Source organism: Fringilla coelebs, assembly GCF_963513975.1.
Source record: "Fringilla coelebs genome assembly, chromosome: 6".
In the NCBI taxonomy this organism is placed as follows: domain Eukaryota; kingdom Metazoa; phylum Chordata; class Aves; order Passeriformes; family Fringillidae; genus Fringilla; species Fringilla coelebs.
The window spans coordinates 53264860-53278305 of record NC_140034.1 but is presented as its reverse complement, the minus strand read 5'-3'; the positions used below and the strand labels follow the sequence as shown (position 1 = coordinate 53278305).

The 13446-nt window shown below is 62.4% G+C and overlaps 2 protein-coding genes across 4 annotated transcripts; both read left to right on the top strand.

Annotated features, from left to right (window-relative positions):
* The first annotated feature begins 211 nt into the window (after positions 1-211).
* Positions 212-3752, top strand: CNTF (ciliary neurotrophic factor). Its single transcript, XM_084208323.1, has 2 exons — positions 212-609; positions 861-3752. The coding sequence occupies exons 1-2, from the start codon at positions 496-498 to the stop codon at positions 1344-1346; spliced, it is 600 nt and encodes a 199-aa protein (XP_084064449.1). The 5' UTR covers positions 212-495; the 3' UTR covers positions 1347-3752.
* Positions 3753-5575: 1823 nt separating this feature from the next.
* Positions 5576-13322, top strand: DTX4 (deltex E3 ubiquitin ligase 4). Of its 3 annotated transcripts, none has more exons than XM_084207353.1 (9): positions 5576-5877; positions 8219-8936; positions 9739-9800; positions 9940-10101; positions 10209-10270; positions 10508-10660; positions 11336-11497; positions 11774-11863; positions 12104-13322. In XM_084207353.1, the coding sequence occupies exons 1-9, from the start codon at positions 5667-5669 to the stop codon at positions 12335-12337; spliced, it is 1854 nt and encodes a 617-aa protein (XP_084063479.1). In that variant the 5' UTR covers positions 5576-5666; the 3' UTR covers positions 12338-13322. The 3 variants fall into 3 exon arrangements, with proteins under 3 accessions (XP_084063479.1, XP_084063478.1, XP_084063480.1); XM_084207352.1 differs by having other exon boundaries at positions 9637-9800; XM_084207354.1 differs by having other exon boundaries at positions 9637-9800; positions 11336-11501; positions 12104-12242.
* Positions 13323-13446: the final 124 nt, after the last annotated feature.

The window sequence follows — 13446 nt, the reverse complement described above, 5'->3', positions numbered from 1 at the left end:
TTGGGGCTGCTGCAGGATCTCCAGCCTGGGGGCTGCCCTCAAGCATTGCTTGGCCCTGCTCAGGCTCCAGCCGGCTGCCGGGCTGAGGTGTTGAGCAATGTCCGGGCTTTGCTCACCTCTTCCCGGCAGTGGTCTCCCGCGCTCTGGAATGAGCCGAGGGTTTAGCGTGCTGCTAATCTCACTGTGTGGCTGGGAGGGAGGAGTGGGTCAGCCGGGGCTGGGAGCCTGTTGCTGCTGCGCCAGACAGTTCTGGGCAAGGCACTTGGAGTAGCGATGCGTGGGGGAATTAGGGAAATAATCTGTCGCTGTTGATCCCAGAGGCGGGAATTTGCAGTGTGGTGCCAGGCCCCAGGCACGGAAGAGGGGGAGAACCAGGCCAGCGGACGTGTGAGCGGAGCTCCCGGCTGGAATGCACCAGCTCAGCAAGGGATTGTCCTCGCCGGGCCGGGCGGCTGCTGCGCCCGGAGCCTGGTGGCCGTGACAGCTGCCCGGACCATGGCGGCCGCAGAGAGCCCCTCCGCTGCCCTCCGGCGCCGCGACCTCTGCAGCCGCGGCATCCGCCTGGCCGGCAAGATGCGCGCGGATGTCGTCGACCTCCTGGACGCCTACGTGAGTTTGCCCCGCTCCTTCTGGCTGCCGCGGGGCTGGGAGAACTGCGGGGATCTGGGCAGCTGTGCTGGGGTGTGAGGACCCTGACCCATGGCAGAGATGGGGCACGGAGTCCCCGCTGGATCCGGGCCTGCTCACACCTGGGCGAGACTCGGGCAGCTTGCACTGCCCTGACACCCGCAGGGCTCGGGGCTGGGGATCCCCCACGTCGGTCCTGCCTCCGCTGATCCCCGGTGGGTCTCACCCTGCAGGTGGAGCAGCAGGGCTTGGACGCCTCGGCCAGTGTGGCGGCAGTGGAGGGGGTGCCGCTGGCGGCGGTGGAGCGCTGGGACGAGCAGACGGGCACCCAGCGGCTGCTGGAGAACCTGGCGGCATACCGGGCCTTCCGCGCCCTGCTGGCCCAGATGCTGGAGGAGCAGCGGGAGCAGCTGGGCGAGGCCGACGCGGGCCTGGGCCGGGCGCTGGCGGCTGTCCTGCTCCAGGTCTCGGCCTTTGCCTACCACCTCGAGGAGCTGCTGCGGCTGGAGAGCCGCGGGATCCCCGGCGAGGAGGGGGACGAGGAGGAGGACGGGCCGCCGCCCCCGCCGCGCCTCAGCCTCTTCGAGCAGAAGCTGCGGGGCCTGGGCGTGCTGCGGGAGCTGGCCCAGTGGGCCGTGAGGTCCGTGCGGGATCTGCGGCAGCTCGCCAAGCCCAGCCCGGCCACCGGCGCAGCCCCCGGCCTGGCCGAGAGCCCCTGAAGGCAAGCACAGCGTGGGGAGTCTTGGGTGCCCCTGGGGCTCCTTGCCCACCCTCTCAGGGGGCAGCTGAGGGCAAAGGAGGGGACGTGGAGGGGAGGGACCGTGCCATTAATCCCCATGCTTTTAATGCTGCTCCCTTTGGGGAAACTGAGGCACAGGCTGCAGTCTACCCTGGAGGGAGCAGGGATCCTCAGGGGTCCTTGGGCTCTTCCTGCTGGGCAGTTGAATTATGCCCCAGGAAGCAGCTTTGCTGCTCACCCCAGGGCCTAGAGGTGTTAGCAGCGGCAATGCCCTTCTCTTTGGAATTTGGACAATGCCTATGGCAGGCAGATGCTGCCTTGGGGCTCTTGTGGATGCAGGGCAGGAGCCAAGGGACAGAAAAGCATCACCGGGTGAAAGGAGTCTTGGGACCTGCTCCCCAGCTGCAAGGCACAAGGCTTGGCCTCCTGCACGTGGACTCTCCTTCTGCCCAGCTTGGTTGGCTGCTCATTGAATTTCTGCTCTAACTGCTTGGGGGCCTTTTGGGGAGGGGGGAAAGCAATCAGGAGGGGGAATTCTTAATTGCTTGGACATGATAATGGAGAGGATCTTTTAACTGAAAGGGGATCTTTTAGCTATGGTTTGGAAGCTCTTCTGCAAGGGGGTTAGTGCCTGCAGGGCTTATTTTAGGACTGGGAATGGCATGGGGAAATCTAACAGCTCCAACCACATCATTCATCCTGTGGAGTGCTGGGATGTTTCATAGCTTCCTGGGTCACGGTTCTCCTGCCGACTGCATGTATGGCTGCCGTGTGAATAAAAGGGCTGGGAGATCTACCAGGGTGATGTACTTCTTGGGGGAGGTGCGGTGGCTCACCAGGAGGCTGGGCTGCCCAGTTCCCACTCCAGGGAAGGGTCCATCCCAGTGGGGTGAGAGGTTTGGGGGGGATGTGACCCACTGGGAGGTCATGGGGAAGATGAAGGCGCTGAGCACGAAGGAGATGGTGGGTCACTGGGGTTGTACCCTGACCTGGTGTGGCTCTGCCTTCTTCCCTGGCCTGTGAGAGGACAGGCAGCATGGGGGGAGACCAGGGCCACAGAGCTGGGAGGAGGCTGGGGACGTGCCCGGCCGGCTCTGCACAAAGCGGCTTTGTGGTGGCAGGTTGGGACAGCACCGGGCACAGCGCCTGCCCCAGCACCAGCAGCGTCTGCACAGGCACAGGGCCTCTGGGAGACAAAGAGCAGCCCGAGGCTGAGCCCCCAGTGCCATCCTGCCCACCCCACCGACCCCATGCTGCTGCAGAGTTGGGGCAAGGGTGGTTTGATGGGCTCTGGTTTTTTATCCGTGGTGCCTGAGAGGAAGAACCTGCACCTTCTTCATTGCCACTTACTGCCTGCCCTCAGCTGCCTGCAGCTCAGACTGGATTATTTCAATTTTTATGCTTCCCTGCACTGGGGAATAACAATTTATGGCCATTATTTTTTTCAGGATTAGTCAAAGCAAGTCTCTTTTCTGACAAGTATTTTTCTTGCCTGCTGCTGTGTTCTTGAAGCCACCTTGCTCTTCTCCCCTTGCACCCTCCAGCTCAGCAGTGGCCGGGTGCTCACACTCTCCTCACCTTCTTGGGGGTGGGCAGGGACATCTGGAGTGTGTCCTTGAATCTCACCACCCTACCAGGTGGGAACAGACCTCTTTTCTCCGGCAGCACAGGCCGGGTACGAGGTGACCTTCAGATCCCAGGGAGCCGGCCAAGGCTGCAACCTGATCCTCCCACATCAGCTGCTGGCAGAGAGCTCAGCTCGGTGCTGCACTTGCACTCCAGGGTGAAATCAGCAATGGAGACCCAAGGTGGACAATGGTGTTGCCCAGGGGATTTCCCTGGGCTTTTGCAACCTTCCTTACTCCTTCCCTGTTACCTTGCCAGCTGGGTGCACCTGCATTTGTGGAGCAGCCACAACGCTCAGGAATGGCCACCCTACCCAGAAACAATGGGAAAAAGCAATCCATTAATCCAAACCTCCACGCTTTGGCTGAGCGAGAGGCTCCAGCTCCCGGCCTTTCCCTGCCAGCCAGCCCCCACCATGCCGTGCAGAGGCGGTGACGTCTGAGCTGGCTGGGATTTAATGCTATTTTTCAGCTGCAGCCCTGAGGGAATCACCAGTGAAGTGATTTGGCGAGGACAAGGGCGCCCGACAGCTGAGCTCCCGTGGTGCCAGGAGGCCCTTGGATTTGCTTTGCCATGGATTGAAGTGAAGTTGATCCGAGTGGCGGAAGGCAAATGAAGCTGTTCATTTTGGAATCAGAAATTAGGAGTTTGAGGGGAGGACAGTTGTACCCATGTGGTTAATGCTGCTGAGGACCCCTGCAATGGCCTCCTGCAAACCGAGAACCCACCAAAACCATCCAGCTTTGTGCTTTGGGAAGAGAGGAGGGATTTGTAGTGCTGGTGGGAACAGGGAACTGGGATGGGGTGGGGAGGGAGGGAGGGGTGCACTCCCAAATTGCAGCAGGAATGCAGCCACCAAAAGCAACCCATGGATGTGTTTAATTTCAAAATAATAAATGTTTTTAGGGCTTAACGTGTGGCTGGGCACACTTTGTGGGGTTGGAAAGGTTTTGAGCTGGCTGGGGCTGCTCTCTGACCTCAGCCCTTGGTGCTGGATGAGAATGGATTTGCTCCTTGCCCAGAGGCTGGTGGGATTCCGCTGTGCTGGCCCACTGCTTCACCCACGGTCCCACACCAGTGTTGCAGTGCTGGCTTCTGACTTCTTGATCCTGAGCTGGAGCTGAGGTGGGTGGATATTCACCAACACTTTCCTTTTTTAATAGCAGGAAAGCCTTTTCCTCCTGTCTGAGTCAGTGGAAAGGATTTCCCCGGGTTTCCCCCGTCGTAGCCTTGGCTGCACTTGTCTGCCTCAAAGGAACAGGTGAAAACCCAGAGGAGTGGCTCTCTGTGGCTGTGCTGCTTTCCTGGGAAGGGCCAGGAGACCTCCCTTCTTGCAGGAAAATGTGCCTCAAGCACAGCCCCATGCATTTATCCAAGTGTGAGCTGGAAAAAGGAGAACTTTTGTGGTTCACCTCATCCTCTCTCACCACAGCGCCCGCCAGCTGGCATCACCGCAGTCAGTCCCCACCTGTTCTCCCTTTTTCTTCCCTTGTTTTTTCCTCTCTTTTGGATCTTGTTTAATGGTTTCTCACCACAAGCACCACTGGCAGGCACTCAGCAGGATGGGCAGTGCCTGGGAAACACGTTTGTCCAGAGAGGAGCTTTACCACCTGCCTGGGGATGCGTTGCCTCCAAGCTGAGGTGGACCATGGACTGGGGGATTTCCTGCACTGCCAAACCTGGGTCACAGGAGCAATTTGTACATTTCTCCCGAATCAGGAAAGTCCAGGTGTTTCATATACGAGGAAATCAGTGTTAGGTGTGTCTGAGCACAGGAGCACAAAAGGAGGTGAGACCTGTCTGTCACCAATATCCTGCCATTCAGGGCTGTCCTGGGAAGCTGCTTATGGGGCTCTGTGGAAGAACAAGCTCAGGAATGTTTGTCTGGCCTGCAGGGAAGGGCCAGCACTGGTCGCTCCAGTCTGAGGGTTGCACAGGGGTGCACACATCACAGCAGGCGCAGCTGGGCAGCTGGGAGAGCTGGGGTGCGTGAGCTGGGATTACAGCCCACGTGACATGAGGCAATTTTGGCCTTTGAAACAATTTTTGTGTGTCATGGGTCACAGGCAAGAGCAGCTCAGGGGGCCACTTCCTGAAGAAGTTCTCGGACCACATTTCTATGACACAGCACATGGAGCAGTTTCCCTGTGACCCACCAGCACCCTGAGACTTGCCGGCAGGCAGCGACTGGGGTGTCCCCACAAGGATGGGGACCATCCTGGTTAGGAGTATGGGGGGGCTGCAGGGTGGGGGTACGGGGACATTGGGAGGGTTCCCAGGGGACCAGGGTGGGGGTACGGCGTCAGTAGGGACCCGGGATGCAGGACAGGGATACGGGGACAGTGGGAGGTGCCGGGGTGCAGGATGCGGGTACCGAGACAGATGCGGGATGCGTCCCTCGTCCCCCGCGGGTCGCTCGGTGCCACCTGGGCGGGGCGCGGTGACGTCGGGCGGTGCCGCCCCCGGCCCGGGGCGCTCGGTGCGGGCGGGGCCGGGCGGAGCGGACCGGGAGCGGCGCCGCGGGTGCGCGCAGGGCGAGGGGCGGCCCGGCCGTGCGCGGCTCCGGCCCCGGGCGGGGGCGGGCAGAGCCCTGCGCCGCGCCGAGCATGCGAGAGCCGCCGGGGCGGGCGGCAGCGGCGCAGCCAGCCGGGGCCGCGGCCGGGGCGGCGGAGCCATGCTGCTGGCCTCGGCCGTGGTGGTGTGGGAATGGCTGAACGAGCACGGGCGCTGGCGGCCCTACAGCCCGGCCGTCAGCCACCACATCGAGGCGGTGGCCCGCGCCGGGCCGCGGGCGGGCGGCAGCGTGGTGCTGGGCCAGGCCGACAGCCGCCTGGCGCCCTACATCATCGACCTGCAGTCCATGCACCAGTTCCGCCAGGACACCGGTGAGTCGGCCCCGCGGCCCGGCCGTGCTCGGTGCTCCCGCCCGCCGCGGCACCTCGCGGCGGCGCGGCCGGCCGGGCGGGCGGGAGGGGGTTCCCGGTGTCCCCCGCTCCGGGGCCGTGCGGGGCTGCACCGAGCAGCGCTGCCGGGTCCCGCCGTGCCCGATCCCGCACCGCCCGCCGCGATGCCAGTTCGCCCGTGTCCTCCCACCTGATCCCCAGGTCCTCGCCCTGCCCTCGCTGCCCATCCTGCCCACGCATCCCCGGTCCCCCCCGGGGTCGTGCTGCCCGCCCTCCTCGCTGCTGCAGCGCCCCGGGCCCTGTTGCACCCACCCCATCCTTCTCCCTTCAGGAGAGCTCGTCTCCTGCACACCCTTCCAGGGCCGTGCCCCGCTCTCTGTGCTAGATCTGATCCGCCATCGACCTAGAGCTGCTTGGCACTTGGGTGACAGATCCTGCCCGGGGGGATGGCATCCCCGGGGCAGGGACACAAGCAGGTGGAAGGATGCTCAGGGAGGGCAGGGGCAGGTGGGTGGGTCCCCAGCGTGATGGGGCTGTCTGTCCCCCACCTCCTGGGGTAGTCTGGGATGTGGCACGCAAGCACCCATGGCAGGGCATTAGCATGGGGGGTTGTGATCCCCGACACCCCCGTGATGGCCAGTGTGCTTTGTCCCTGGGGTGCAGCAGAGCGCCAGACACCCTCCTTTGTCCCTCTTTCCCCAACAGCCCTGGGGGCTGGCGGCGACCCTCCCCTGCCCGTGGGTGTGGGGACAAGGGACCTCTGCGAGCAGGGTGGCTGGGGGCCAGCTTCTGAGGGCTATTGTTGCCCAGGGTGGAGGACTGAAAGGGAGATTGTTCTGTCTCTCCCTGGGTTGCTCGGGATGTTGGTATTTTGGGTCATTAAACAGCTCTGATTTGGGGGGGTCGCGACCCTGGCAGGCCCTGAATAGCTATTGTTCCCTTTCTTCCCCTGTTGAATGGGAGGCCGGCTGGCGGCGAGGGGCTGGGGGAACACACAGCATTCCCACACTGCTGCCTGGGGACCGCCAGATGCCGCATGCTGCCGCCAGATTAGGATAAATCACTGCCCCGCTCCCCTCGGCTTTTCTGCCCCGGGTGCCCCTTGGCATGTCAAGGCGGGTGGCTTGGCTTGGCTGGGGTGTAGCTGCACCCCATGCTCCTTTAGCAGGGTGCTGATAAACACCTTTTCCTTCTTATCCCACTCGTGTCCCTGCGGGACCTGCGGTGGCGGCTGTTCTCCGCGGAGAGGTGGGGGTGAGAAGGGACTGAAATTCTTGGAGGCTTTGCAGGACACGTGGTGAAAAGCCGAAGCAGCAGACTTGTTATTGCTTCTCTTTGAGTGCTTTCTTGTTCCTCACGCTGGGCTGAGCCATGGGGATCTGCAGAAGGACCTGGAGACAGTGGTGCTTGTCCCACCTGTTACCAGACACCTCTGGGCATTAGTGACACACTCAGGATGAGACCCCAGTGCCATGCAGACCCAGCCCTGCCCTACTGTGAGATATCCCAAAGAGGAAGCCTTTCTCCTCATTGTCCCAAAATTTGTGTCCATGCTTTGAATGCATCCTAGTTGATTAGGAGTGGTGGGAAAGGAAACGCCTAGCCAAAATAAGGATGCAAGGCACAAAGCCTTGGTGCTTTGTGCTCTCATCCCACTCTTAATGTTTGCTGATGGGGCAGCGGGAGTTGGGCACAGGGCCCTGCTCAAACTCCTTAGCTTGGCCTCACAGGGATTTTCCCTGTGAGGAAAATCAGTTGCCACAGTTGGGGTTTTCATGGGGGCCGGTTTGGCAGCTGCAGATGGTGGGGCTGGCACGAGCCCCGCTACCCTCCGTGCGTGAGGACCTGTGTGTGTCACTGCTTGGGGCTTGGAGCTGGCCCTCAAATCTTTTATTCACCTGTTCCAGCCCAGAGCTCGGAGGGAGACAGGCACTGCAGGATTCGGGTGCCCTAATGCCTGGTTTCATCAGGCTCCCATGGGAGGTCCCTGGGAGGAGGCTGGGGCAGCCAAGCTTGTGGTTCTGTGTTTCCCCATCGGGGCTGAGTGGCTCCGTGCTTGGCCTGTGGGCCAGTGGGAGTGGAATCTGCCCTTCCCTTCAGCCCAGTTGCACTGGGGGTGCACCCCCAGGCTGTGAGGCTCCCTGCCCTCTGGGGAAACCGAGGCACAGCGGTCCCCTGGCAGGGTGGAGACACCAGCAGAGCCAGAAAGCCGTGCTGTCCCCGTGTGGAATGGCGCCGGCAGGGCAGGTCGGGGTGGTTTCGCTGCTTGTCCACGGGTGGGTGCTGGCGCCAGGGTCTGACGGCATCTGTCACCCTCCCTCAGGCACCATCCGGCCCGTCCGGCGCAGCTACTATGACCCGTCCTCGGCGCCGGGCAAGGGAGTTGTCTGGGAGTGGGAGAATGACAGCGGCACGTGGACGCCCTACGACATGGACGTGGGCATCACCATCCAACGCGCCTACGAGAAGCAGCACCCCTGGGTGGACCTGAGCGCCATCGGCTTCTGCTACGTCATCGACTTCGCCACCATGGGCCAGATCAACCGGCAGACCCAGCGCAAGCGCCGCGTCCGTCGCCGTCTCGACATGGTCTACCCGCTGGTGTCGGGCACCCTGCCCAAGTCGCAGTCGTGGCCGGCCAGCCCCGGGGCGGCGGCGGCCCCGCCGGTGCCCGCCTGCACGTGTCCCCAGTGCCTCCTGGTCATGAGCGTCAAAGCCGCCGCCGCCGGCCCCGGCACCTCCACCCTGCAGCCCCGCAAAGCCGCCCCCGCGCCGCCGGCCGCCCCCAAGCCCCCGCTGCCCGCGGCGGGGCCGAAGGCGCCGGATGGCGTGGCCGCGGTGCGCGGCTCGCTGAAGCCGCTGGCGGCGCAGGGGGGCCGGCGGCAGGCGGCCAGCACGCCCGCCCTGAGCTCGGCCGGTGCCTCCGGCAGCCCCCCTGGCGTGGGCAGCGGCAAAGGCTCCCGGCCCAGCCTCGGCACCCTGAACCGCAGCCACCTGCAGCGCCTGGCCATTGCCCAGTCCCGCGTCCTCATCGCCTCCGGGTGAGTCCCATGGGGTGCCTGACTGGAGAAAGGGACGGCACAGACTTTTACGCCTCCCCAGGGCTGCAGCCCTCACTGCAGGGGTCTGTCACCCCTGAGCGTGGTGGGAGACACCTCGGTGGAGGACAGTGGGTTCTGCTGGGCCCCTCGCTTTCCCCACAGGTGCCTGAGGACTGGAGCAGGGATGGGATGGCTCCTGCATCTCAATGAAGAGGCTGAGGCTGCTCTTTCTCTTGGAGTCAGGGGTTGGGTGGGGGACTGCGAAAGGCCCAAAGAAAAGCCATTCAGGCCCCATGAGAAGGGGTCCCTCCAGACCCCCACCCTCCAAAGACATTTTTTTGTGCTGGGGTGGACATTTAATGGGGCCTGTTTCTCCCCTTTGTCTGGCTCTGCCGTCAGCCTTCTGTCACAGCCTGGCCCCTTTCCTCTCCCTTTCCATCCTCCCCCTTCCCTCTGCTCCTGACCTGCCGGGAAACTTTCCCATGGAAGAGAGCCCCAAGGGGAGGGGGGAAAGAGCTGTGGCAGTGACGTGGCTGTAGGAGAAAAGAGGAAAAGAAACAACAGACTGGCCCAGGGAGCTGTGACAAAAAGGGGCCATGAATGGAGATGCAGTCAGGGTTTCTAAAGCGCCAGAGAAAAGGCGGTGGTTGGGCAGGGAGGGGCACGTTGCACCGTCGGGGGATTCTCTTTTTCCATCCAGGGCCTGTGCAGTTGCTCGGGCAACTGTTGTGTGCCCCTGGGCCCTGTGGGCATGTGGGTGCCGCCTGCCTGTCCTGACGTGGTCTGTGCTGGCTCCCCTCAGGGTCCCCACTGTCCCTGTGAAGAACCTCACTGGCTCCAGCCCCGTCAACCCAGCACTGGCAGGTGAGGATGGGGCTGCAGCAGGTGCTGCTTCCCCCAGGGTGGGAGGACAAACAGCCCCAGTGGGGCAGGTTTTGGGGAGCATCTGGGTTTCGGGGTGTTGCTGGTTTTCCTCAGTGCCATTTGTTCCCTCCTTGCTCAGGGATCACGGGGATCCTCATGAGCGCGGCCGGGCTGCCCGTGTGCCTGACCCGGCCCCCCAAGCTGGTGCTGCACCCCCCGCCCGTCAGCAAGAGCGAGATCCAGTCCATCCCCGGCATCTCCCACTCCTGCCGCAAGACCACCAAGAAACAGGCCAAGAAGGGTAAGAGAGACTGTCCCTCCTGCCCTTCCTGTTTTCTGTGTCCCCCATCCCTTCTGCTGCCCCTGGCAGTGGTTTTCTGCCATCCTTTGACCCTTGCTCTCCCGCAGGTAAAACCCCAGAGGAGGTGCTGAAGAAATACCTGCAGAAGGTGCGGCATCCGCCAGATGAGGTGCGAGCAGCAGGGCTGTGCCGGGTGTGCCAGGGGCTTTGCCCTGGGATGAGGGGCTGGGGACACACACAATGCCACCTGTACGGCTCTGCCCTGTCCCCAGGGAGGGGCTGTGTGCTGCATGCGTGGTCTCTGCAGGGTGACAGCCTGGCCCAGGGCTGGGTGCTGGTCCCTGGGTGAGAGCAGGGCAGCCCATCAGTGCCCATCCCTCTGATCCTGTCCTCCCCTCTGGCACAGGACTGCACCATCTGCATGGAGCGCCTCTCTGCCCCCTCTGGCTACAAGGGGCCCCAGCCAGCCGTCAAGCCTGACCTCGTGGGGAAGCTGGTCAAGTGCAGCCACGTCTTCCACCTCCACTGCCTGGTGGCCATGTACAACAATGGCAACAAGGTGAGAGCCTGTGGCCCCGGGGACCCCCAGCTCAGCCACCTCTGCTGAGCTCCACGAGCTCTCCGTGGGACAGAGCTCCAGCCTGGCTGCCCTGGAGGACTCCTGAGCTCCCACCCTGACTCAGAGTTTAATTTTTATCAAATTAAACAGCAAGCACTTGGGGACTGCTAAATCAGAACTCAGGGTTGTGTGGGTGTGTTTCCCCCCACTATGCCCAGATTTTTGTGCTTGTTTTTCTTGCCAGGGTGGACTTTGATCCCTGCATGTTTGAGCAGAGCTACCTGGAATTTGGTGCCAGGCGGTGCTTCTCCAGCCAAGGAGGGTTTTTGCAAATACCCCTCATGCTTGACATTCCCTGGAAAATGCATTGTTTGGAGATTTTCAATATTTTTTATATTTCCCTCTTTGAAAAAACAAAGCAAAACAAAGCACCAATTCAGAGCTAGGGAAAGCAATGAGGACTGGAAAACTGATGGGGAAGAGAAATGCAGACCTCAGGTTTTTGGTTGAGGTTTGATAGTGTATTCTCCCAGTCCTGTCCCAGGTTCCTAAGAGTTTTTGAAATTATGATTTCCCGACTAAAACAACGTTCAGTGCTGCTCAGGGACTCAGTGCCTGGCGTGGCTCAGTGCTGGAGATACTGGTTTCACCATGTCCCCCTTTTTCCACTCTCAGGATGGGAGTCTACAGTGTCCCACCTGCAAAACCATCTATGGGGTGAAGACAGGGACGCAGCCTCCCGGGAAGATGGAGTATCACATCATCCCCCACGCGCTGCCCGGCCACGCCGACTGCAAAACCATCCGCATCATCTACAACATCCCCCCGGGGGTGCAGGTGGGTCTGGGGGGGCCACCTGGGGGGCTGGTGGCCCTTGTTACAGCTGCATCACCCCCAGGTCCCACTGCAGCTCGTGCCTTGGCTCAGGAGCTGCTTGTCCGTAAGGATGTTGTGGGAAGTCTGGGGTGTATCTGCATGAAAGTGCTGTCCTTGTCTGCTTGGTGGGCAGGGGGATGGTGGCCATCAATGCCCACCAAGGCTTGGAGAGTTGCCCTGTGCCCAGAGATTGCTTTTGAGCTCCAGAAGGGTTTTCTTTTCCCCTCCACATCACAGGGACCAGAGCATCCAAACCCTGGGAAGAGCTTCACGGCCCGTGGCTTCCCCCGGCACTGCTACCTGCCAGACAGTGAGAAGGGCAGGAAGGTGAGCTGGCCAAGGCGTGCCCGGGTGGGAAAAGCAAACATGGCTTAAGCAGGGGAATGTGGGTGGAGGTTTTGCCCACAGCCCATCCAGCAGGCTCTGCAGGAGCCCCGTGACCTTCCCCTCCGGCTCCTCTGTTCTGGCTGGGGCAGGAGGCTGTGCTGGGCTGCTCCAGGAGGCCTTGCCTGTGGGCTGCCCACGCTGCCCCTCCTTTGCTGCCTGCCCCATTCCTGGCCTCCACAGGTACTGAAGTTGCTGCTGGTGGCCTGGGACCGGCGCCTGATCTTTGCCATCGGGACCTCCAGCACCACGGGCGAGTCGGACACGGTGATCTGGAACGAGATCCACCACAAGACAGAGTTCGGCTCCAACCTCACTGGCCACGGCTACCCCGACATCAACTACCTGGACAATGTCCTGGCTGAGCTGGCAGCCCAGGGCATCACCGAGGAGAGCCTGGCTCAGGAGAAGGACTGAGACCGTGGCGAGGAGGCAAGGAAAGGGTTGCCTGTGCCGGCACCCACCAGGATAAAGCTGCTGGAGATACCTGCCTGGGGGCTTTTCAGGGCACACCTGGAGCCCCCTGCTCCCAGTGGCAGCCATGCAGTGCCCCAGGCTGGCTGGGAATGTGGGAGAAGGTCCTTTTGGCCCTCCCCTTCACTCCTGCAGGGCGGGAACATCCCCATACACAGCTGTGGGGCTTCGGCTTGGCCACCCCTCTGGATGGTGTTCTGTCCTCGCTGTCACTGTGCTGAGGGCTTGGGGGGTGCCAGGTTCCCCTCTCTCTCCTCGTCCGTGCCGGTCCCAGCCTGACCCAACACCCCTGCCACCCACCTGGAGCTGGGACCTGGCCTGGGGTGGGAGCTGGGGCCACAGGAGTCCCCCTTGCTCTGCCTCGTCCCTCTGACGTTTGTTTGTCCGTTTGTTCTGTCCGGTACCTCCCCACTGGTCTCCTGTGTCTGTGGAGGTTGGGAGGCCTGGGCTGCCTCAGCTCCCCCCAGCCCTGCCCCTGCTCCTCTTGGCTGTGTCTGAGCTGTGCCCTGCAGGGTCCCCGTGTCTGGGCTGCCCCTGCCTCTGCATGCCAGGGAGGGGCTGGTGGGTGGTAGGAAGTGTGTGTGGAGGGGACAGTGACATCCCACCTCCCCGCAGTGGGTTCCTTGAACTGTTCGTATGGGGGCGTCCCCACGTTGGAATTTCTATATACCTCGTGTTTTGGGGTTTTGTCGTATATATGTACATATAGGGGGGCATCTGGGGAGGCAGCCTGGGAGAACGTGGTGCTGCAGCCGAGCTGGGGCTGGGCACAGTGGTGCTTGGGGTTGGGACAGGGGCTGTGGGGCCCCCCACCCCGACAGGGCTCTGCCCCACGGGAGGGCTGTCACTTGTGGGTCCCCATGGGGCCAGGTGCAGGTGGGGTAAGAAGTGTCCCCTTCCTGCCCCCAGAGAGGCCTTGGGGAGGTCTGCAGGGGAAGGTGTTTGGTGAGGGGTTGGCGCGGGCTGGGCCAGGAGGGTGGTGTGGGTAGAAGAGTGTGGGTGATGGGGGTGGGGGAAGTGTGTTCCAGGGCTCTGGGGGTCCCTGTCAGCCC

Excerpts from the sequence above, each read along its gene's own strand:
- CNTF (XM_084208323.1), top strand. The coding sequence starts at position 496 with ATGGCGGCCGCAGAGAGCCCCTCCGCTGCCCTCCGGCGCCGCGACCTC. Across the intron at positions 610-860 it reads TCGACCTCCTGGACGCCTAC|GTGGAGCAGCAGGGCTTGGA; the intron begins GTGAGTTTGCCC and ends CTCACCCTGCAG.
- DTX4 (XM_084207352.1), top strand. The coding sequence starts at position 5,667 with ATGCTGCTGGCCTCGGCCGTGGTGGTGTGGGAATGGCTGAACGAGCAC. Across the intron at positions 9,801-9,939 it reads CGTCAACCCAGCACTGGCAG|GGATCACGGGGATCCTCATG; the intron begins GTGAGGATGGGG and ends CTCCTTGCTCAG. Across the intron at positions 10,661-11,335 it reads TGTACAACAATGGCAACAAG|GATGGGAGTCTACAGTGTCC; the intron begins GTGAGAGCCTGT and ends TTCCACTCTCAG.